Below are 25,503 nucleotides of genomic sequence, written 5' to 3'. Positions count from 1 at the left end.
TGGGCCAAGCAAGTGGAAAATGACTTGAAGAGCTGACGTCTCGACCTTAACCAGGCCAGGACTGACGCCATGGATCGTAAGGTATGGAAGAACATCACAGAGCAAGTCCGAAACCCTGCGGCACCTACAGCAGCATACTGGTTGCGTGGCCAACCGCCTCCCCCAGCTGCCAGCTAAGGACCAAAGAAGAAGAAGAAGAATTAGTAATTACAAATAAACCAGATCAAAACAATAATTTTGAATAAAGGAAAAGGATGAACCACAAAACAAAATGAAAAAAAAAAAAAAGATATTCATGTTACCATGAATGATTATTGAAAGATCATCTGTAAAAGTTATCTGTTCAATACTCTTCAGTAATCTTCATGGCAACCATTATCTTTCAATAATTGTTTATGAAAATGTTCACAATGCTAGAAGTATATTAAATTCTGACAGGGAGCTAAATGATTAGCATTAGTAGAGGCATTTGATGCAAGAAAGCAAGCTTATGCAGCATTAGCCAAAAAAAAAAAAAAAAAAACCCACTTCCACTTCACCCCTCTGTTCGTTCAAAATACCTGTCCAGCTGAGCCTTAAACTTATTTAGGCTATCAACCTCCACCACAAGGGATGGAAGTCTGTTCCACCAACCAACCACCCGCTGGCTAAAGGCAAATTTCCGCACGTCTATCCTACATCTGTCTTTCCTCAATTTGAATTTATGCCCTCTCAGGTGATTTTTCTGAGCTAGAGGAAGAATCCCATCAGCATTGAGCATGCTTAAACCATTCAAGGCTTTATACACCTCTATCAGATCACCTCGCTGGTGCCTAGTCTCCAGACACTGTAATTTGCAAAACTTAAGCCTTTCTTCGTAAGAGCACCCCTTTGTTCCATTCACTAATCTTGTTGCCCTTCTCTGTACTCGTTCCAGCAGCTCTACATCCTTCTTGAAATGAGGCCTCCAGACCTGTATACAGTACTCTAGGTGTGGCCTGACCATCGCCTTATACAATGGAATAATCACCTCCTTATCCCTGCTGGAAAAATTCCTGTATATCATTGACAATACTCCATGAGCTACTCTTGCAGCCCGTCTGCACTGCTCAGAGAACTTCATATCTGCCTGCACAACCACCCCCAAGTCCCTTTCATTCTCTACCACTGTCAGTGTAGTACCACAGAGTTGATACGTTGCTCTGGGGTTGCTGTTTCCCATGTGTAGTACTTTACATTTGTCAATGTTAAACTTCATTTGCCACCTCTCAGCCCATCTGCTCAACCTTTCCAGATCCTGTTGCAGCAGCATAGTGTCAGTAGTGTCCTTGACAACCCTGCCAACCTTTGTATCGTCTGCAAACTTGGACATTAAGCCCGATATACCATCATCAATATCATTTATAAATACAGAAAACAATAATGGACCCAACACTGTGCCCTGAGGGACTCCACTAATAACATCAGTCCACGATGAGCAGTGTCCATTGATTACCACTCTCTGTCTTCTCCCCCTCAACCACCCCTTTATCCATAGCAGCAATTTGCCTCCAATGTCACACTGCTCCAATTTGTGTAGCAGTCTTCCATGTGCAACAGTATCAAAAGCCTTTCTAAGATCCAAGTATATAATATCAAAGTTATTCCCTGCATCCAGTTCTTTTGTGACTGCATCATAGTATCCAATCAAGTTGGTCAGGCAAGACTTCCCCTTAACAAAACCATTGAGATGGAGAGGATATTTAACTGATAATTGAAAGGAAAGTGGAAGAGAAACTATTGAAGTTAAAAAAGTAAATAAGGCACCTGGGGCAGATAAGATCCATCCAATTATATTAAGAGAGACAGAAAATGAGGAAAGCAAACCATTAATCACAATTATAAGATCATCCTTGGATTCAGGAAAGGTCCCTATGGATTGGAGATGTGCAAGTGTTTTCCTAATTCACAAAGGAGGATCAAAATCTGAAGTGAGTAATTACAGACCTGTAAGCTTGGCTTCTGTTACAAGGAAAATAATGGCATCACTAGTTAATGAAGTAATTCAGGACCATCTAGACAGGATGGAGTGCAGTTCACCTAGGAATGCAGTTATTCCAAGAGTTTAGTGCTAGGCCCATTCTTGTTTTCAATATTAATTATATTGATATCAGACAATCAGTTTGCAGATGATGCGAAGTATAGCAGGGTAATTAATGACAGCAATCAGGATATGCTACTGCAACAAGATCTAGAAAAATTAGGCAGATGGGCTGAGAATTGGCAACTGAAGTTTCATATTGACAAATGCAAGGCACAGCATAGTGTACAACTAAGACTGATCTGAGGGTTTTGAGGAGGATGATGATGCTCACCTGACTTAGGTAATATGAAGAGGGGAATTCATACATTGGAACATGATAACCTGAAGGTTTAAAACGTTCATGTTTATATTCCAGCACAACCACTAGGTCAGAGGAGTTTACAATAAATAATCGATACAAACATTAATCATATTTAGCAGTCACGAGCTTGAACCACAGTCCACTCAAAGAGCACATGCTATTGCACTCTCGCTTCTGACCACTCAGCTACGTGTGAGTGAACTGGAGGATAAAAATTATAGAAGGCAAAATGTTGTTTTTGAACCTTCTGTGCAAGCAGTCCAGGTAAATCTTGTAAAGGTCCAGAGTCATAACAGGTTGGGATACAGTATTTCAGACAGAGGCCAGAATGTGACTGGTTGTTCGACAGCTAGGGGGAATATTCACAGAGGACACAGCAGTATATTGCAGACCACAAAGAATATTGAAAATACAGGTAATTCATCCTACTCTTCCCCAATATGTGACGAGGAGAAAAGTGAGGGAACAAAGGGTGACCAGACATACCATCCTGAATTTGAATTCAGTATGGTATGTTTGGAGCATTTGCAGTGAGGTCTTGAGCATTAACAACATAAGTCATTGATAAGTCAGCCTTTGCAGAATATTGAGTACAGCGAATTTGCTACCATGCCTCAGAGATTGTTTATCAATTATGGGACTGCATCACTCCAAAAAAAATATTAGTACAGTCTGTCCTCGTATAGCACGATAGTTGTGTTCCTGGAAACCCTCATGCAATGCAAAATCGTGCAATATAAATAACAGGCCCTATGGGAAAAGTAGGGTTAGGTGCCGGCCACCCAAGATTGAACACACATTTGTTACCAAAACATTACCAAACACAATAAATAATCGTAATAAAATACTTACGTATTTTATTATGACTAAAATACGTAATAAAAATATTATAATTTTTTATAATATTTTTTATTATTATTTTATTATAATATAATATAAAACACGTAAGTATTTTTTACGAATAAAATACTTACGTATTTTATTACAACTATTACGTAATAAAATACTGCTAATGCTTTTGCTTCTATCGTAAGCAAACTTGATTTTTGTTTGATTTTCTATCCAAACAGATGACAGCCGTTCCATCTCTTCCAATTCTTTGTGTCTTAATCTAATGGATTTTAATTACACTGAGTTGTTCTGTTCCTGGTATGAATTTTTTTATTTTCTCTGCATTCTTTGTAATTCTCGGCGTTGCCTCATTTAGGTCTGAAAGCACGTGCAATATCACATGGTCTTTCATTTCGCTCAAAGCGTTTCACAATTTAATATTTTTTCTCTATCGACAGAGGCGGACTGGCCATAAGCCTGACTGGGGAAACCCCGGTGGGCCGGAGACCGGTGTGATTTTGGCCATAAACGCTAGTATGAGGCCACTATAAATTTTCCCGGGTAAGAATTAGATCCAGTCCGCCTCTGTTTATCGATATTGCTTTTCTTTTTCTCTCTGAATCTGTAGTGTCTTCACCAGGACGCTTCCTTTTCACACTTTTTAAGTATTTTACTCATTTTTAGGGAATAAAGCACAATTACAAAATGAGGAGGCACGCTTGATACACATAAACAAAGCTGTGCGCTTGTAGCAACTGAATAAACAACACCGTAAAGGCAGAGATACACTATTAACACCTCACATTTTACTAAAACACATTTCTAAGGGTGACTACCATAAAACAATAAAAACAATTTCCAGTTGCGTTTCGGCTAGTGGAATCTGTTATAAACTGGTAGTAAACTCGATCTAATTGCATTTGCGATTATACCGATAGCTGGAATTGTGTTGGTTTTTACGTTATTATGGTGAAATGTGTTTCCCCTTCACTGATATAAAAAACAAATACATTTCAGAATCTTCTCTTAATTCTATCGTGTTGCGTTCGGTTGGGGTGACTGTGCGTTCGACTGCCATTTCTTGTAAACACGAAGGCGAATCGTACATAAGCGAATTCGGTTCGTGTTATATAAGATATCGTTCCCCTCTTTATAAATCGTGTATGATCGAATTCGTGTAATATAAACACGTGTTATAAGAGGACCGACTGTATTGCAGAAATTTTTCAAATCGGGATTGGAGGGGGTGTAAAACTTCAACTGCATCAAAACATGAAGAGGACAGGTAAAATAAATTGAGTAAACTTTTGAGTAGCAATGATGATTATGTGTGATTGTATTGCAATATTGTGACATTGGAAGGCACAATGCGGTCAGTCAAGGGTGAAGATATTCAAAACATTGTATCTGAGGACTGGCTCGGCCTTCAGTTTGTTGAAGGTGAGGAGGATAAAGTATTGCAGAGGAGGAAAAGTGATCATGGAACTTGGTACATCTGTGGATGTTAACTTGATTGAAAGTAATGTGCAATTAAAGGACTTGGGAATTTCTGTGACCAGAGCTTCAAGACCAAAGCCGAGATTTATCATATTTGATGTGTTCAAAGAAATACAGGAGAAAGAGTTGAACCAACTATATGAACAGAATTTATGGGGGTTTGAGATTTTGAAGGATGTGTTCTTAAAAGAGGGTATGGTTTTCTTTTCAAGAGTCACTACGTTGGGTGAGACTCGGAATTGGATTTTGGCCGTTAGTCACAGGGTGAAAGAATATTTTGAGCATTTGAATTGTATTTTTATTGGCTATAGTGGCCATTATTTCAGAAGGTATTATCTGACCATGATGTGTTATCAGTGTCTACGATATGGATACACCATTGGACATGCTACTCACAGAAGGAAATTTGTTCACATTGTGCAAGAAGTGGACATTCTTATGTTGATTGCCTACATAGGAACACAACACCAACTTGGTCACTCTGTTAAGCTGCGAATTGCTATGCGACATTCAGTCTGGTGTGCTCTTTTGGCTTCATTTTGGAAAGCTCTGCAGTTTGTTACGGGCAAGACAGATTCTGATAGCCTCTTCTGAAAACTGGATTTAGTTGTTTATGGATGGCGTGGAGCTCTGTTTTCCTGTATCCTTTTCTTTTTCTCATTGCTCTGTTTTCTTTCCTGTCTTGCTTTTATACTAGTACTTTTTGTTCTCTCCTTCTTTCATTTTATTCTGCATACATTATGCTACTCTAGTATAATGTATGCGTTATTGGTGGGGATGGACAAGTGATGTGGGAGGGTTTTTTTTGTCTGATACTGTATAAGCTTGCTTCCTTGAATCATTTGCCACTAATAACACTAAATATTTTCTGTGGAGGTTTGCAAAATATTTTTCACATTCCACTATCATGTGGAAGTAATCTCATACTAATGACAATGATTAAAGTATAACATTATTTAAATATGTATTGTGATTTATTAACTTACCGTTTTTTGAAAATCAAAAAAGTGATCAGCATTAGTAGTAGGAACAAGGAAAAACCTATCAAATTTGCAATAAGAATGGCCATTTCACACTGAACACCTAACAGTGCACGGAATGTTTCCAGCACACAATCTGAAATAAAACAAATTATAATGTGCAAAGCTAAAAAATTAAAATGCAAACTATCACATGCATTATCAAGTGTAACTTAAATGGTAAATATAACTGATTTTTGCTTTATATACTTTACATCTTTAAACTAAGATGAGGAATTGTTCCTTTTTACTAATAAAGATAAAAAGGCACAAGACCTCTGGACATAATGTTGTTAAATGGAAAAACACTGTCAAAAGAGAACTTTGTACATGAAATAATAGATTTCAGGAACTAATATATATATATATAATCCATGTGTTGGACAAGTTTTCCAGCTCCCACAAATGCTAAGTTTTTAATTATATTTAGCCGGTTTATTAACTTAATTGTTAGATTAAATTATTTTCTCTAAGTAGCTTACAGACCTAGTCAAAGCACTGTGGTTTATTTTGAATTTAGATAGTGCGATTTTTAAAGTAATTAATACCTCATGTCCGTAAATTTCCTGTTCGTAATTTGCCGCCATTGTTATACAATACAACGTGTACCCTGAACTAGATAGTGTAAGGTTTAACGGAAAACTAGATAGGGAGTATAATAGTATCACTTAATCGGTAAAATTTACTAATCTTATTAAATTTCATTGTCAATTAAATTGTATTTTTTTAACTAAATACATATAATGACCTAGTTTTTACAAAAGTAACATTATAAATTAATACATATAACTTGACAGGAGATAAGAAAGTCATATAATCTAACTCGGAGATAATATTCGATACTGAAATACATATATATATAGTGTTATAACTGAATTGGGATATAAGTTTTGGGTTATAATTTGTATTGGAATTTTATTTGAAACTGAATAGAAATCATGACTCAGAGCAGCAGAGCAAAAGGCTCAAACAAATGGGAGTGCTGTGGCTCAGGAGAGAACTGGGGGGGGGGGGGGCAGTTGTTCTCTGAATCACAGCCTTTTGAAATGCACTGCTTGTTTGATGTTTGTGCGGCTATCAGGAATGGGACATGATATTGCCAAGGGGAATGTCCTTGTGTGAGCAATGTAAGCAGAGTGAGGAAATCAGGCGTCAACTCAGCGTTATGGGCCTATATGAGAGCTTGAAGGACAGGGTGGATGCCCTCAAAGGATATAAATTGAGGGCCTATCAAGCTCTTAGCTGCCCAGAGCTTGCACTTGAACATCACGCAACACAGTGGCAACCCCCCCCCCCCTAAATGGTCAAATCTGATTCATCCCTTTCCTTCTAGAGTTTACTTAAGTAAAGAACTCTTTGCTGTTTTTTTTTGCATCCTTTGCCAAAGATTTCTCGTAATCTGCCTTCACCTGCCTAAACTCCTTTGTGACTTGATTACAGACTAGTTTATATCTGCCATAGGCTTCTGTGTCACCTGATACTTTATATGCATCCCATGCAAAAAAGGTTAGGTTAGTTTATGCCACTAATTTGGGACATATTCAAGCAGGCTAGTGAAAAAAGGTTCTGAATGTTTTACCAATGTTTCTTTATATTTCATTATATTCTCTAACCTGACCCTAAATTAGCATTAGCATTAGTTAAGGATTATGATGAAAGAAAGCAAGCTTATAGAGCATCAGACAAAAAAAAAAAAAAAACCCTTCACATGTGACCGATCCGGTCTTTCCAATATCTAGTTCAGCCTTAAATTTATTTAAGCTATCAACTTCTACAATAACAACAGATGGGAAGTCTGTTCCAGCAATCAACTACCCACTGGCTAAAGGCAACCTACTGCATATCTATTCTACAACTGTCCTTCCTCAATCTGAATCTATGTCCCCTCAGGTTCTTAATCTGAGCAAGCGAAAGTTATCCATCAGCATTGAGTCTGCTCAAAGGTCGCTGGTTCGATTCCCGCCTCGGGCTTGGATCAAAGTACTGAAAAAACCTTGGGAGGTGCATTATGGCCACAGAAGCCTATGCGGCAACAACTACCAAAAAAAAAAAAAATGAGTTTGCTCAAACCAATCAAGACCTTATAGACCTCAATCAAATCACCTTGCAGGTGCCTCGTCTCCAAACTGCATTTTGCAGAAGTTAAGCCTTTCTTGGTAAGAAGACCCCTTCGTTCCCCTCACCAATCTTGTTGCCCTTCTCTGTACTCGCTCAAGCAACTCTACATCTTTCCTAAAATGAGGCCTCCAGACCCAAGGTGTGGCCCGACCACTGCCTTATACAAAGGAATAATCAATTCCTTGTCTCTGCCAGCAAAATTCCTATATATCATTAACAAAACTTCATGACCTGCTCTGGCACCCATCTGTACTGCTCAGATAACTTCATATCCGACTGCACAATTATGTTAGGTTTGGAAATAATAGGAAAAGGTTTCCTTACTTAACTTTAAAGGTTAGATTAGGAAATAATAGGAAAAGGTTTCCTTACTTAACTTTAAAGGTTAGATTAGGAAATAATAGGAAAAGGTTTCCTTACTTAACTTTAAAGGTTAGATTAGGAAATAATAGGAAAAGTAAGAAAATTTCTTTATATATGTGCGATCATAGCATCATTCAATCACTTCATGCTATGATGTTATTGTCTGTTTTGTTCGTGCCCTAATCAGTACATCGTCTGTTATGCCTATGTGTCAATCATTATATTGTTCTTGACTTCTACTGCTACTACTAATAACACACATCATCTGTTTACCTAGAATGCGGGGAGGAACTGTAGTAGTGGAAACCAGTTTTTCTGATAAATTTCCCATAGTTTGCTGTGGTTCTCGTGTTGGCTTTCTTTACCTTTGCTGAATTTTGTACTGAATTTTTTGTTAAAACTATTTTGTTCAAACAAGACTATATTTCACTACAATAAAATATTTTTGTTACAATGAAAATGATATTTGTTGTATTGGGATTTTACTGTATATGTAATGTGAATTGAATGGCAAATGATATCAACAAATATCCAAAAAAGGATCAAAGGCTGGAATGCAGCAATAATCTTTATCTGTCCCTTTTTCATTATGATTTCAAATACAGAGAACCTTTGAATGGAATTAAAGACCAAGAAGTAAAGCTATTAAGAAATGCTATATAAACATTTTAAAATTTAAACTGTTTGATTAATAGTGACGTTTACCTTTACTTCCATCAATTGGTTTCCTAATCACCCAGTCAATGGCTGACTCATTTAAATTCAGACGTCCACCTTCAACACTAGTTGGTCTGTATTCTCCAATTTTAGTACTAATATTATGACGCCAGCGCCAGATTTCAATATTTGACAATCTACTAGAGTCAACAAAATATAAAGGACCAGACACACCAGTGAAATTGGTTTTAATTATATAATCAGCAAATTTTCTGAAAAATAACATGAAAATAATAAGTGATCAAAATAATTAACCAGTTAAAATGTTTGACTAATATAAATGAATAAGTGTTTAATGTAGCATTGATTCTTTATGTTACACTCTCTTGATTATCATAAAGTCTTAGCTGCCCCATTTTTTAAACTGTTTTTTGTTTTACAATTCTAAACCTATAATTTTAAGAAAAGAAAAGATTTATCAGTCATCCCCTCCCTTAGAAGAGAAAGTGGCTCTCAAGTGTGAGTACCACTAGTTTATTAGATAAACACAAAAGTAAATGAGATTAGTAATTAAAATAAGGGCACTATAAACATGTGAAGGCTATGTACATTCAGTGGAATGGCTATAAGGTAACAAAAATGAATAACAATATAACTACCACAATGCTAATACCTAACAAAAATAGGTTATAGATTTAAATTAAACTTTATTAAAATAAATAAAATAAAATACAATATAAAATATTGTATAGTCTCATAAATATAGCACTAAACAGATATTGTATTCAACGTCTACACAACGTCTACAGAAAGGATAGACAGGATAGGAAGGGGGGAGGGGTTATGCTATTAGTTAAGAAACACATAAAAACCAAGGAAGTGAAGCCAGTCAACATCGCTGGACAGTGCAGTGTGGAGTCAGTTTGGTGTGACATAAACATTGGGAGATCAAAATTGAGAGTAGGAGTGTGCTATAGGCCTAATGACTCTGATGAGTATAATAAGGAACTGTACAGGGAAATAGAGTGGGCCAGTAAATCAGAGTGTCTTATAATGGGAGATTTTAATTTCCCAGATATTGACTGGAATTTGGGGGCTGGTTACTCACACACTAGCAGGGCTTTTGTGGATTTATTGGATGATTGTTTTCTACATCAGCATGTTCGGGAGGCAACTAGAGGGAGTAATACTCTTGATTTGATTATCAGCAGTGATTCTTCATGCATTAAGAATCTGCAGAAAAATGAACCACTACGTGGCAGTGATCACAGTGTGCTGAAGTGGGATTTACTCAAAGAGGTAAATCCAATTGGGGGTAAAGGGAAGGGTTATTGCTTCCGTAAAGGCGACTACGATGGACTGAGACAGTATTTAAATTCTATACAGTGGGACCAACTGATGATGTTACCAACAGCAAATTCAAAATGGGAAGCATTCAAAGAACTTATCTTGGAAGCTACTAGGCTTTACATACCAACTAAGAAATATTGTTCAAGGTTTAGGCCAAAATGGATGTCAGATGAACTAATGAGGCATATGGCAGAGAAGAAAAATGCATGGGATACATACAAATTAACACATGACACAGAAGCCTATGATAGATACAAGTTGATATGCAACCAAGTTACAAAGGAGGTTAGGCAGGCAAAGGCAGATTACGAGAAATCCTTGGCAAGGGATGCAAAGAAAAACAGCAAAGAGTTCTTTACTTATGTAAACTCTAGAAGGAAGGGGATGAATCAGATTGGTCCACTTGATATTGATGGGTCAAGTGTTGATGATCCTGCTCAGGTAGCCAACAAACTAAATGAATATTTTGCATCGACATTCACACATGAGGAGTTATTCAGCAAGGGGAATGCCAGAGGTGTATTCAACTCTAGCAGTAAGCTACAGAATCTTGAAATAACTGGGAGTAAAGTGGAGGAGAAACTGTTGAAGATAAACACAAGAAAGGCACCCGGGGTGGATGGGATCTATCCAGTTATATTAAAGGAGGAAGCAAAGGAAGTAAGCAAACCCTTAGCCATAATTATGAGAGCTTCCTTGGACTCAGGGGAGGTACCCATAGACTGGAAATGTGCAAATGTGACCCCAATTCACAAAGGAGGATCAAAGGCTGACACAAGTAATTATAGACCTGTGAGTTTAACTTCTGTTCCAGGAAAATTAATGGAGGCACTGGTTAAAGAAGCACTGCAGGATCATTTAGACAAGACTTCAGTTATAGCTCAGACACAGCATGGTTTTGTTAAGGGGAAGTCTTGCCTGACCAACTTGATTGGATACTATGATGCAGTCACAAAAGAACTGGATGCAGGGAATAACTTTGATATTATATACTTGGATCTTAGAAAGGCTTTTGATACTGTTGCACATGGAAGACTGCTACACAAATTGGAGCAGTGTGACATTGGAGGCAAATTGCTGCTATGGATAAAGGGGTGGTTGAGGGGGAGAAGACAGAGAGTGGTAATCAATGGACACTGCTCATCGTGGACTGATGTTATTAGTGGAGTCCCTCAGGGCTCAGTGTTGGGTCCATTATTGTTTTCTGTATTTATAAATGATATTGATGATGGTATATCGGGCTTAATGTCCAAGTTTGCAGACGATACAAAGGTTGGCAGGGTTGTCAAGGACACTACTGACACTATGCTGCTGCAACAGGATCTGGAAAGGTTGAGCAGATGGGCTGAGAGGTGGCAAATGAAGTTTAACATTGACAAATGTAAAGTACTACACATGGGAGACAGCAACCCCAGAGCAACGTATCAACTCTGTGGTACTACACTGACAGTGGTAGAGAATGAAAGGGACTTGGGGGTGGTTGTGCAGGCAGATATGAAGTTCTCTGAGCAGTGCAGACGGGCTGCAAGAGTAGCTCATGGAGTATTGTCAATGATATACAGGAATTTTTCCAGCAGGGATAAGGAGGTGATTATTCCATTGTATAAGGCGATGGTCAGGCCACACCTAGAGTACTGTATACAGGTCTGGAGGCCTTATTTCAAGAAGGATGTAGAGCTGCTGGAACGAGTACAGAGAAGGGCAACAAGATTAGTGAATGGAACAAAGGGGTGCTCTTACGAAGAAAGGCTTAAGTTTAGCAAATTACAGTGTCTGGAGACTAGGCACCAGCGAGGTGATCTGATAGAGGTGTATAAAGCCTTGAATGGTTTAAGCATGCTCAATGCTGATGGGATTCTTCCTCTAGCTCAGAAAAATCACCTGAGAGGGCATAAATTCAAATTGAGGAAAGACAGATGTAGGATAGACGTGCGGAAATTTGCCTTTAGCCAGCGGGTGGTTGGTTGGTGGAACAGACTTCCATCCCTTGTGGTGGAGGTTGATAGCCTAAATAAGTTTAAAGCTCAGCTGGACAGGTATTTTGAACGAACAGAGGGGTGAAGTGGAAGTGGGTTTTTTTTTTTTTTTTTTGGCTGATGCTGCATAAGCTTGCTTTCTTGCATCAAATGCCTCTACTAATGGTAATGCTAAATATAGCACTAAACAGATATTGTATTCCATCATTATGAAATGGTAGACCCCCATTATGGAGTCTGCCATTCTACAGTGTGATGAGCTCTGGCATTCCTTATGCATGTGTAATGCTGCATTACTGACACAGGAGCTGTGTTCTGTTATGATGTATACATGCATTTCGCATGTATACATCATAACAGAAACAGAGACCCTGCTTATTGCGGTGACTCCTATGGTTTTGGCTGCCGACCCTCTGACGTGTTTATGGTGTCTTTCTTTTAAGCCTTAGGACTCACTACTTTAGGTACCATTGTTATTATCATTATTATTTTTATGTTAATTTAATTTAATTTCAGGTTATCTGCTTTTACCTTGCTGGCATTCTCAATTTTTTCCATCTTCTGTTATTTAACCCAGTGTATATATACTCAGTGCACGTACACTAAATAGCTGATAGTATGAACCAGAGCAGCGAAGTTTGCAGGGTATGTATCGGCATGAGCCAATACATACACTGCAAATCGTTAGTATGTATCGGCTCATGCCGATACATACTATCGATGTTTCCGGAAGATTCTAATGTCCAAAAGTTTTTCAGTTGTGAAAGGGGCAGTTCATCTTGTTCCAAATTTATTTATTGAACTATTGAATTCTAATCTACACAAAATTACATCCTTTAAATCCTACACTAAATTCAACATTAACCATATTTATTCTAACTTGATCCTTATGTTAATTTAATAAATTACACTGCATTAGGACTACATTGTCCATACAGTATTAGAAAGTGGTAATTTCATTTTCATTGCTTTTTGGCCATTAACTTTTCTTCTACTTCTATGGACAAGTATAGAAATGCAGTTCCTGATACATGGTCAGGTGTAGTTCCCTGTTGAAATACCTGATCATGTATCAATATTCAGGCACTTTTGCCTTACCCATATTTAACCATTACCTAAATATGTTCCCCTCCATATCTGATGACAGCTGTACCACTTTCTATTTTTATTTTTTGTTTTATCGGTATTTTGCTGTACTAATTTTTCTTTACAGTTCTCCCACTTTCTATTGGCTTGGTAATTCAGCCCATAATTTTCTTAATTCATCATAACTTTTAGGATATTAACATTCTTTCACCTTTCACATATCTACTACGCTTCTTTTTCAACTATCCTCACCCTTCTAATTACTGGCACTTTGTGTAACTTTCACATCCATTTATGCACACTTTATTCAATATATTAATACAAACTCATATATGCTCTTGCATCCTTTAATGCTGCTTCGCGCTTTTAGGTGCATCTGTCATACCTGACTCACTAATCTTTCATTTACTGAAACGATTTCATCAACTGAATACTTTTTATCCTATGTAACTTTTTAAACATTACCTTTAAGGGGTTACATAAAATATTCATTTATATATATATACAGTGGAACTTCTCTATTACGAATTTCTATTTAACGAATTTCTCTATATTACGAATTTTTTCGCAAAACATTGCACCTTGAAACGAAATTACATGTAAAATTAACTGCATATAGCGAAGTGTTAGTCTCTCTGTAATGAATTTTTAAAAAAATTAGTAAAAGCATTCAAAAAGATTTTCAAGCATTTACTGGTAAACAGCAGCTCAAATATACTGCCTCCTCCCTTCCGAAATTGCGCAATAGCATCTGGAATTAAATAATCATCCTTTTAGTGAACACTTGTGGCCATTGATGCCCATAGGAGGGTCTTTGTTTCATTTTTGTTACAGTTATTAAACCAAATGGGTTTACTTAAAAGTGGTCGTAAACTTTACAATAAATAGGATAGATTTGTAAATTGATGTTGGCTCAGGGGAAAATGGAATTCGCTGCAGTAAACCTTTAGCGTGCTGTGGCAGCAATACATAGAATGCTACCATAGCCGGTTTTAAGTAACGCCTACTGAGTGACATTCGCTTCTCACCTCAACTGTACCACGTGACCTTCCTGTCAATCATTATATGATATGTCCGTTCTCATCTAACTGGACTCCCAGTAGATGGTTTTCGTGAATTTTTTTTTTTTTCGTTTGTCATCAATCGCAGGCTATATGCTCTTGTATTTTTTTTTTCCTGAAAAGTAACATACAGCATACATTAATCATAAATTTTCTTTCGTGTATATATGAATGAAAGCAGAATAAAAGATATTCACAAAGTCATATATTTCTTTAAAGTGATTGATAGGAAAGGTCACGTGATACTGTTGAATTGGCAAGCGAACGTCATTGAGCAGGTGGTACTAACAATTCACAATATGGCCAGGGCAGTGAAGTTTGCAGTGTATGTATCGGCATGAGCTGCAGCAGAGTAATTTTTACAATTGTGGAAACAATGTCGAAGAGAAAGTGTTTAAGTATTAATGATAAAGCAAAGATTGTTATGATATTGACCAAGGTTTTAAGAAAAAAGATGTTGCGGAGAAATATGGCATACCTGCAAGCAGTTTATCTACGATTTTAAAAAATCGAGAATCAATTTTAAATACAGTTGAAGGAGGAGCAGACAAGAAGCGAATTAAGTTGTGTATATACGAAGATGTTGATAAAGCTGTTCTAAAATGGGTGCAAATAGTATGTGAAACGAATATACCAATATCAGGCCTAATAATTAAGCAACAGGCTAGATAAATTTAAGAAGCACCACAGAATTGTGGAAAAGGTTATTTATGGAGAAAGTGTTAATGTAAGCGAAGAAGATTGCAACAGTTAGAGGAACAATACCTTAAAGAAGATTTTGGAAGAATATGAGCCTAAGGATGTTTTTAATGCTGACAAAATGGGTTTATTCTTTAAATGTTTACCGAATAGAACACTTGATTTTAAGGATGATAAATGTTTTGGCAGAAACAGAGGCGGATTTAACGGTGGATCTAATGACACCAAGTTTGGTTTCATATGTGCAATTTTAATTACGTAGAAGTTTACAATCGGCGGTAAAACCTGATAGTATGTTTATATTCGCTTATTTTCATTATTTCATTACTACACTGCATACTATACACACACTATGCTGCGTAGGCCCTGCGCGGCTGCGCTACCGCTCATCGGAGCAATAGAATCGTATTTGCTACTTTGTACTTACAAAGGTTCTCCTGCAGTGCAGACTTACGATATACGCAAATATGAGTATATCGTATATTGTTGAAATTATATTAAGATAAAATTAATTCCTGTTGTTACATCAGCGCCTGGATTTTCGTAGTTTATGAATAATTTTTGAATTTTAATTAATCATTAATTTATTGCACTATAACGAAAAATCTCTTCTCTAGTATTCTAATCATTCAGACTATTAAATTTTATATTTTTCTTTTCATTGGTAGGCTACCAATGGTAGCTAGAAAAATGAAACGACATCTATCAGGGGCTGAAAAAAGACAAATTAAAAACAGATGTGAATATAATATAATACATATATTATATTCAAATTTTATCGGAAATAAAACGTTAATAGTACATAATATTTTTTATTTATTTTAAAAAATGGGTAACATGTATTTTTATTTTCTCTGTCTCTCTCTCTTTTTTTAAGGGGCCCAATATTTTTTTCTGCGCCCGGGGCCTCAACCGACCTTAATCCGCTTCTGGGCGGAAAACAAAGCAAAAAAAGAATCACTGTGCTAGTTGGAGCAAATATGACAGGAAGTGAAAAATTAAGACTTTTAGTCATTGGAATATCAAAAAACCCAAGATGTTTTAGAGGCACAAAATCTTTGGAAGTTGACTACAACTTTAATAAAAAAGCATGGATGACAAGTGATATTTTTGAAGAATGGATATTAAAACTAGACAAGCGTATAACAAAATAAAAAAGGAAAATCGTGTTGGTAACTGACAACTGTCCGGCACATCCTGCCAGTATTTTGAAAAACTTAAAAGTGCGAAGTTGTTGTTTTTACCACCAAACGTAACGTCAAAACTCCAGCCAATGGACCAAGGCATTATTAAAAATTTTAAATTTCATTATCGAAAGAGAATAATAATGAAGCTTATCAATGCATTATCAGAAAATAGAAATTTGGAGGTTACAATTAACCTTAGATCTCTGAACTGGCAAAAGTTTGGACAAACAATGTCACTGAATATACTATTCAAAATTGCTTTTCGAAAGCAGGATTTGCATTGAATACAAAAGTCGAAAAATGACTGGACGAACTAGATGAAAGGCCCCTTTCACAACTGAAAACCTTTTGGACATTAGAATCTTCCGGAAACATAGAAAATGAAATAACACAGGATAGTTATGTTTATGTAGATCAAGATCTGACTACAGCAGAACATCCAAATGAAGATGAAATACTGCTGAACAGTGTTAGATGCGACCAAATGAGACTCGTAACAGAGAAGAAAAATGCATGGGATGCATATAAATTATCAAGTGACTCTGAAGCCTATGGCAGATATAAGCTAGTCTGTAATCAGGTCACAAAGGAGGTTAGGCAGGCAAAGGTAGATTAGCATTAGCATTAGTAGAGGCATTTGATGCAAGAAAGCAAGCTTATGCAGCATCAGCCAAAAAAAAATAAAGTAAAATAAATAAATAAAAAATAACCACTTCTACTTCACCCCTCTGTTCATTCGAAATACCTGTCCAGCTGAGCTTTAAACTTATTTAGGCTATCAACTTCCACGACAAGGGATGGAAGTCTGTTCCACCTACCAACCACAAGCAGGCTAAAGGCAAATTTCCGCACATCTATCATACATCTGTCTTTCCTCAATTTGAATTTATGCCCTCTCAGGTGATTATTCTGAGCAAGAGGAAGAATCCCATCAGCATTGAGCATGCTCAAACCATTCAAGACTTTGTACACCTCTATCAGATCAACTCGCCTGGTGCCTAGTCTCCAGACACTGTAATTCGCAAAACTTAAGCCTTTCTTCGTAAGAGCACCCCTTTGTTCCATTCACTAATCTTGTTGCTCTTCTCTGTACTTGTTCCAGCAGCTCTACATCCTTCTTGAAATGAGGCCTCCAGACCTGTATACAGTACTCTAGGTGCGGTCTGACCATTGCCTTATACAAGGGAATAATCACCTCCTTATCCCTGCTAGAAAAATTCCTATGTATCATTGACAATACACCATGAGCTACTCTTGCAGCCCGTCTGCACTGCTCAGAGAACTTCATATCTGCCTGCACAACCACCCCCAGGTCCCTTTCCTTCTCTACCACTGTCAAGTGTAGTACCACAGAGTTGATACGTTGCTCTGGGGTTGCTGTTTCCCATATATAGTACTTTACATTTGTCAATGTTAAACTTCATTTGCCACCTCTCAGCCCATCTGCTCAACCTTTCCAGATCCTGTTGCAGCAGCATAGTGTCAGTAGTGTCCTTGACAACCCTGCCAACCTTCGTATCGTCTGCAAACTTGGACATTAAGCTTGATATACCATCATCAGTATCATTTATAAATACAGAAAACAATAAAGGACCCAATACTGAACCCTGAGGGACTCCACTAATAACATTAGTCCACGATGAGCAGTGTCCATTGATTACCACTCTCTGTCTTCTCCCCCTCAACCACCCCTTTATCCATAGCAGCAATTTGCCTCCAGTGCCACACTGCTCCAATTTGTGCAGCAGTCTTCCATGTGCAACAGTATCAAAAGCCTTTCTAAGATTCAAGTATATAATATCAAAGTTATTCCCTGCATCCAGTTCTTTTGTGACGGCATCATAGTATCCAATCATATTGGTCAGGCAAGACATCCCCTTAACAAAACCATGCTGTGTCCAAGCTATAACTGCAGTCTTGTCTAGATGATGCTGCAGTGCTTCTTTAACCAGTGCCTCCATTAATTTTCCGGGAACAGAAGTTAAACTCACAGGTCTATAATTACTTGTGTCAGCCTTTGATCCTCCTTTGTGAATTGGGGTCACATTTGCACATCTCCAGTCCATGGGTACCTCCCCTGAGTCCAAGGAAGCTCTCATAATTATGGCTAAGGGTTTGCTTACTTCCTTTGCTGCCTCCTTTAATATAACTGGATAGATCCCATCCACCCCAGGTGCCTTTCTTGTGTTTATCTTCAACAATTTCTCCTCCACTTTACTCTCAGTTATTACAAGATTCTCTAGCTTACTGCCAGAGTTGAATACACCTCTGGCATTCCCCTCACTGAATAACTCCTCATGTGTGAATGTCGATGCAAAATATTCATTTAGTTTGTTAGCTACCTGAGCAGGATCATCAACAGTTGACCCATCGATATCAAGTGGACCAATCTGATTCATCCCCTTCTAGAGTTTACATAAGTAAAGAATTCTTTGGTGTTTTCTTTGCATCCCTTGCCAAGGATTTCTCGTAATCTGCCTTCGCCTACCTAACCTCCTTTGTAACTTGGTTACAGATCAACTTGTATCTATCATAAGCTTCTGTGTCACGTGTTAATTTGTATGTATCCCATGCATTTTTCTTCTCTGCCATATGCCTCATTAGTTCATCTGACATCCATTTAGGCCTAAACCTTGAACAATATTTCAAGATTACAAGAAATCCTTGGCAAAAGATGCTAAGAAAAACAGCAAGGATTTCTTTACTTATATAAACTCTAAAAGGAAGGGGATGAATCTGATTTGTCCACTTGACATCGATGGTTCGACTATTGATGATCCTGCTCAGATAGCAAACAAACTGAATGAGTATTTTGCATCTACATTCACACATGAGGAATTATTAAGGTTTGAAAATGGCAGAAGGTTATCAAATTGTAGCAGGATACTTAATTATTTTGTAATAACTGAGAGCAAAGTGGAGGGGAAATTGTTGAAGTTAAACATAAGACAAGCACCTGGGGTGGATGGGATCTAATTAGTTATATTAAAGGAGGCGGCAAAGCAATTAAGCAAACCCTTAGCCATAATTATGAGAGTATCCTTGGACTCAGGGGAGATTCCGACGGACTGGAGATGTGCAAATGTATCCCCAATTCACAAAGAGGGATCGAAGGGTGACACAAGCATTTACAGACCCGTTAGTTTTACTTCTGTTCCGGGTAAAATAATGGAGTCACTGATTAAAGATGCATTGCAGGATCATCTAGACAAGACTGCAGCAATAATTCAGACACAGCATGGGTTTGTTAAGGGAAAGTCTTGTCTGACAAATTTGATAGGATATTATGATGTGGTTACAAAGGAATTGGATGCAAAAAATAATTTTGATATCATATTTGGATTTCAGGAAAGTTTTTGACACTGTTGCGCATGGAAGACTACTGTACAAATTGGAGCAGAATGGTATTAAGGGTAAGTTGCTACAAAGGATAAAAGTATGGTTAAGTGGGAGAAGACAGAGGGTGGTAATCAATGGGTGCTGCTCTTCGTGGACTAATGTTATTAGTGGAGTCCCACAGGATTCGGTGTTGGGTCCACTGTTGTTTTGTATATTTATCAATGATATTGATGAAGGTATATCAGGCTTAATGTTGAAGTTTGCAGATGATACAAAGATTGGCAGGGTTGTTAATGACAGTAATGGCAGTGTGCTACTGCAACAGGATCTAGACAATTTGGGCAGATGGGCTAAGAAGTGGCAACTGAAGTTTAACCTTGACAAATGCAAAGTACTGCATATGGGTAGAAGTAACCCCAGGGAAACGTACCATCTGTGTGGTACTACACTTAAGGGTGGTAGAAAATGAAAAAGACCTGGGAGTAATTGTGCAGTCAGATATGAAGTTTTTTGAGCAATGCAGACAGGCTGCCAGGGCAGGTCATGGGTTTTGTCAGTGATATATAGGAATTTTGCTAGCAGGGAAAAGGAGGTGATTGTCCCTCTGTATAAGGCAATGATCAGGCCACGCCTTGAGTACTGCGTACAGGTCTGGAGGCCTCATTTTAGGAAGGATGTCGATTTGCTTGAGCTTGTACAGAGAAGGGCAACAAGATTGGTGAGGGGAATGAAGGGATCCTCTTACCAAGAGAGGCTTAAGTTCTGCAAATTGCAGTGGCTGGAGACTAGGTACCTGCGCGGTGATCTGATTGAGGTGTATAAGGCCTTGAATAGGTTGAGCATGTTGAATTCTGATGGATCTTTCCACTTGTTCAGATTACGAACCTAAGGGGGCATAAATTGAAATTGAAGAAAGACAGTTGTAGAATAGATGTGCGGAAATTTGCCTTTAGCCAGCGGGTGGTTAATTGCTGGAACAAACTTCCATCTGCCGTTGTGGAAGTTGATAGGTTAAATAAATTTAAGGAGGAACTGGACAGGCATTTGGAGGGAGCTCATACACTTGCTTTCTTGCATCACATGCCACTACTACTACCATGATCACGAAGAAATTAACGATGATGCTGAAGACGCATCAGAACAACCCGTAGAAAAGCCAACTCGCGAAGAAATGATTAACGCTTTTAAAATGGTTCGTATGGGTCTACAGTTTTGTGAAAATGTTCCTGATAATGTTTTTAATGCTCTGAACAAATGTGAGGTTTTCTTTGAGAATCAGACATTTTTTAATTGTACTGTGCAAACGAAAATTACAGATTTTTTTTAATCTGTGATACTTACCGGTGAAAATTGTGTAAACATAATTTAAATAAGTGTTTTTGAAATAAAATACATTAAAAATAAATGTAGATTCGTTTTCATTTTCTAATTAGATAACAATTTCTAATAAAAAAGATATTCGCTGTATAACGAAATTTCTCTATAACAAATTTTTTCGCTGGATTTATCGAATTCGTTATAGGGAAGTTCGACTGTGTATATATATATATATATATATATATATATATATATATATACAGGGTGATTCACTACCAGTGCGACAAACTTGCAGGAGGTGTAGGAGGCACAAAGACGAATCGGAATCACATAGCATTGCAGGGTCCAAAATGCCTTCGTCATTCTGTAGAGGACGTTAAACGGAAGGTCGCGTGAACAGCGATCTCGCTGGAAGTCAGCATTTGCGAACCGTTTCTGCTGAAGAAACCAAGTAGCAAAAGTCCTCCGGAGTGGATAATCCGTAGGCTCCAATGATTGGACGCGTTGCAGATGGTATGAACCCATTTGGTTTGTTGACAGTATCCTCCATACAGTGGATTGGGAAATACCCAATTGTTGGCCTATCGCTCGAGTACTCGTACTCGGATTGCCTTCTGCAAGACGTAGGACATTCTCCTCATTGTCTGGTGTCCTCGTCGTTCGCTCTTGATTCATGGTACCTCTCGTGAAACAGCCAGTCTCATGTAACCTTCTGTGCACACGTGCAAAAATCATATGATGAGGAGCACGCCTGTGTGGGAAACATTCCTGGTACAAGCGCAGAGCGGCGCGCCCGTTACAGTCCACAGCTGCATATGCGAGGTGCATGTCGGCCAGTTCAACGTTTGAATACGCGTCCATCCTACTGCCTTGGGAACCAGTTCACAAATGCTGACTTCCAGCGGGATCGCTGTTCACGCGACCTCCCGTTCAACGCCCTCTACCGCATCACGAAGGCATTTCGGACCCTGCAATGCTATGTGATTCCGATTCGTCTTTGTGCCCCCTACACCTCCTGCAAGTTTGTCGCACTGGTAGTGAATCACCCTGTATATAAAAATGCTTATATAAATTTTTTCTTTGTTCTGGCATAGAAATACCACTACAATTTTTTGGTGTAATTTAGAAACATCCTGTATATATATTAATACACAGAGTATATTTATTTGTAAAATAATAAGAGGAGTTTACCTCAAAACGTAGAACACTTCCGTATGATACTCTCGAGAAATTAAAACGAAAAAATCGAAAAACTTACATTAGAGTAAAAAATAATTAAAAACCAATTTAACACAATTAAATTCAATTTAACAGAATTAAATCAATTTACCACAATTAAAAATATTATAAAGAATCTAACGAAAATATTAAAAACAATTTTCCTTCCTGAAGCTGACAATGCTTTTCGACCGTACGTCGTGATCACAGGAATGAAAATTACCAAATAGGGTTGAACATGAAACTTAAATAGTGATTATCTGTCTTCACCCATGCGCGTAAAGGTCCATGCATCGGAGATCAAATATGGCCGATGAACATTAACAGAATGCTCGTGTAATTTAATTTCTACGGTTTCTGCAATTAACAGTCGCGTACAATTACGTTGGACATTAAGTATTTTGGCCTCGTTAAATAAAAAAAGTATGTTTTTATTATTTTTTTAAATTAATATTTTTAATTGCATTAAATTGATTTTAATTGTGTTAAATTGGTTTTTAATTATTTTTTACTCTAATGTAAGTTTTTCGATTTTTTTCGTTTTAATTTCTGGAGACTATCATACGGAGGGCACCTCCGTAGCCAGGTGGGCAAGAGCAGTAGTGCGTATCACACGCTTCTTGATTAGACCAGGGTTCGAGCCCGTGACCACCAAATACGGAGGATGCGGAAAGGTCAGGGAATGACCACCGCATATCCCCGGACCAATATGGCCTCAGTTGCTAATGCTCCTAAAAAAAAAAAAAAAAAAAAAAAAAAAACAACCAAACCAAAAAATCATACAGAAGTGTTCTACGTACTATATTGAGGAAAACTCCTCTTATTATTTTACAAATATTAATATCAATGTAGAACGTATTGAGCATTACAGCTCTGATTCATACTAGCTAGAGTATATTCATACAGGGCGTCTCAAAAATATTGGTACAAACGTTTAGGGGAGGTAGGTAACATCTAAAGGAATGTGAATCGCATAGGAACCCATAACCGGAAACGTCACGGGTAAGTAGTAGCAGAGGCACAAGAAGCAGAAATGACACAAGACAATAATTAGTGGCAAACATTTATTTGACATATTAACAATGGAGTACGAGATGGATGCATTTCACATTACAACAGATGCTAGATCCACCATGAGACGTGATGCATGTGTGACACCAACGCAGCATGGATTGGCGGACATGGTCGAATACACCTGGAGTTTCTTTGACAGTAGCAGCAGTGCAGACGAGTCTCGCCATGAGATCCATTTCCATCTCCACAGGTGATTCATACACGATAGAGTTGAGGGCCCCCCACAGAAAGAAATCAAGGCTAATAAATCAGGTGAGCGTGGGGGCCAGGAAATGGCTCTACCACGGCCAATACATCAACGCCCAAAACACCTGTTCAAATGGTCACGAACACACCTTCCATAATGGGCAGGCGGCGCCCCCGTCATGTTGAAACCAAACGTTGCGTCTTACATTTGCTGGAACATCGTCAAGTAACCCTGGTAGAACTTGTTCAAGAAACATCCGATATTTAGCGGAGTTCATGCAGGATGATAACAGGTATGGGCCGACTAAGCAGTCACCGACCATACCTGCCCACACATTTATTGCGAAGTGATGTTGTGCTGCATAGGGGTGCACACCGTGTGGGCCCTCTGCTAATCCATACACTAGGTGCATGTCTGCCAGCTCACAGTTTGTATATCGATGCCTGCTCTTTGTGCGGCGACTACTGCTTGAATGAGTAAACCAGAAATTTTCCCTCTCGCGAACTGATTAACAGTGCCATTTACCAACTTACGGTGACATTTCCGGTTATGGGTTCCTATGCGATTCACATTCCCTTAGATGTTATCTACCTCCCCTAAACGTCTGTACCAATATTTTTGAGACATCCTGTACATATACCTGAATATCAACCACCAAAGCCAAATGCCATAACATTTGATAGCATATACTTATTAAATACAAAGAGGAAAAATGCTAAAATAAAAAAATTATGAAATATGGAAGAAGTAATAATATGAAGTATAATAGGGGTAATAATAGTTCCGGGATCCCCCCCCCACCCCCCATACTTCTCCTTCAACCCATGCACGGTACTAAGTACTATAGGTTTTGATACCTTTCGTGTTTGGGGTTTTGATAAAAAAAAAAAAAAAAATTACTGCCTGAATACATCCATAGGGACTTAATCAGGACCAACACCCATTGATGCATCAGTAAAAGTAATTAGCAATTGGTGCTATCCATTTCTGTGACCCTACACCAGTAGAACAATGCATCAAAATACAATGGATATTATCTAAAGCACAAATTGGTTATATAATATGTCAAAATTAACATTAAAAATCAGCATGGTTATATATATTGATAAAATTATACTGAAAATCATACTGATAAAATTATAGGGGTGGTTCTACATGCCAGAACTTTATAAGAAAAATGTTCATATAAATATGTCTGATTCTGAACAGTTATGGAGTCATGGATGTTTGAATTTTAAAAAACGGCTATGGGGTTTTGAGTGGTAAAAAATATAACTAAAATAACAATAAAATAATAAAGAAATAAATAAGAATAAGAAGACATATATCTATCAAACTAGCATGAATAAATTTTTTATTCATGCTAGTTTGACTCATTGGACTTTTTTTAAAATTAATTTTATTGTTTTATTATTTATTATTTTAATTTAAGAGATGTTAATATTAGTACACTTACTCAGTTGTTAATTCAGAATGTAAAGTTGCATAATAAGAATAGTTTTCTTTCAAGAGAGCATCAAGTGCTAAGGCATACACCCATACTGCATCATATGCATAACCACCATATTTACTAGGAGAGGTCATGTTCTACAAAAAAAAAAAAAAAAACAATATTTAAAATATATAACATGAAATTTAATGTAATCAGTAATAAAGTTTTATATTATATTGAAGAATAAAAAACACTGTAGCTTTCATTCAGTTAAATGAAAAAAAGAGTTCTCAGGATGGTTGTGAACATTATTCCAGGAAAGATAGAGCCAGTACACATCAATGCCAACTCAAGTTCTCACTTGGGAATCTGAAGTATCAATAGAGCTAATAATCAGTCTCTTTTGTGTGCAGAATAAATGGCAAAGTGGCAAATTTTGGAAACAGCAGTAAGTGCTTTCTAGTGGTATAGTGTAAAATAAAAATGTGTACAATTGCAATTGACAGGGCAGCATTTACCATAAAGCGCAAGCTGGGGGCCTCACTTTCAAACCTTACTCCTCACAAACAATTATATAAAAAAACATTTGTACACACGCGTACATAACGACTGAGAGTTTAGTTACCATTAATATTTGGTTGGTGTTTGTATAGAAGTATAAGAGTACATATACCTAATTATGTGGTTAAAGTAGCTGTCGGAGTCGGTAAGAATATATTTTTAAATAAA

At 37.5% G+C, this 25,503-nt stretch overlaps 1 protein-coding gene across 1 annotated transcript in view; it reads right to left on the bottom strand.

The window, feature by feature from the left end:
• Nucleotides 1-25,503, bottom strand: part of LOC150078811 (uncharacterized) — a 329,603-nt gene that overhangs the window by 59,265 nt on the left and 244,835 nt on the right. Inside the window, exons 12-14 of the mRNA XM_090382376.1 lie at nucleotides 24,799-24,912; nucleotides 8,897-9,120; nucleotides 5,678-5,807 (exon numbers count right to left, since the gene is read on the bottom strand). Coding sequence (XP_090238502.1) covers nucleotides 5,678-5,807; nucleotides 8,897-9,120; nucleotides 24,799-24,912 — 468 coding nt within the window. The remainder of the gene's footprint in view (nucleotides 1-5,677; nucleotides 5,808-8,896; nucleotides 9,121-24,798; nucleotides 24,913-25,503) is intronic.

Source organism: Mastigoproctus giganteus, chromosome 10, assembly GCF_048544385.1.
Source record: "Mastigoproctus giganteus isolate SK-2022 chromosome 10, ASM4854438v1, whole genome shotgun sequence".
Classification (NCBI taxonomy): Eukaryota; Metazoa; Arthropoda; class Arachnida; order Uropygi; family Thelyphonidae; genus Mastigoproctus; species Mastigoproctus giganteus.
The sequence above is the reverse complement of the archived record's forward strand: the minus strand, read 5'-3'. Positions and strand labels throughout refer to the sequence as shown.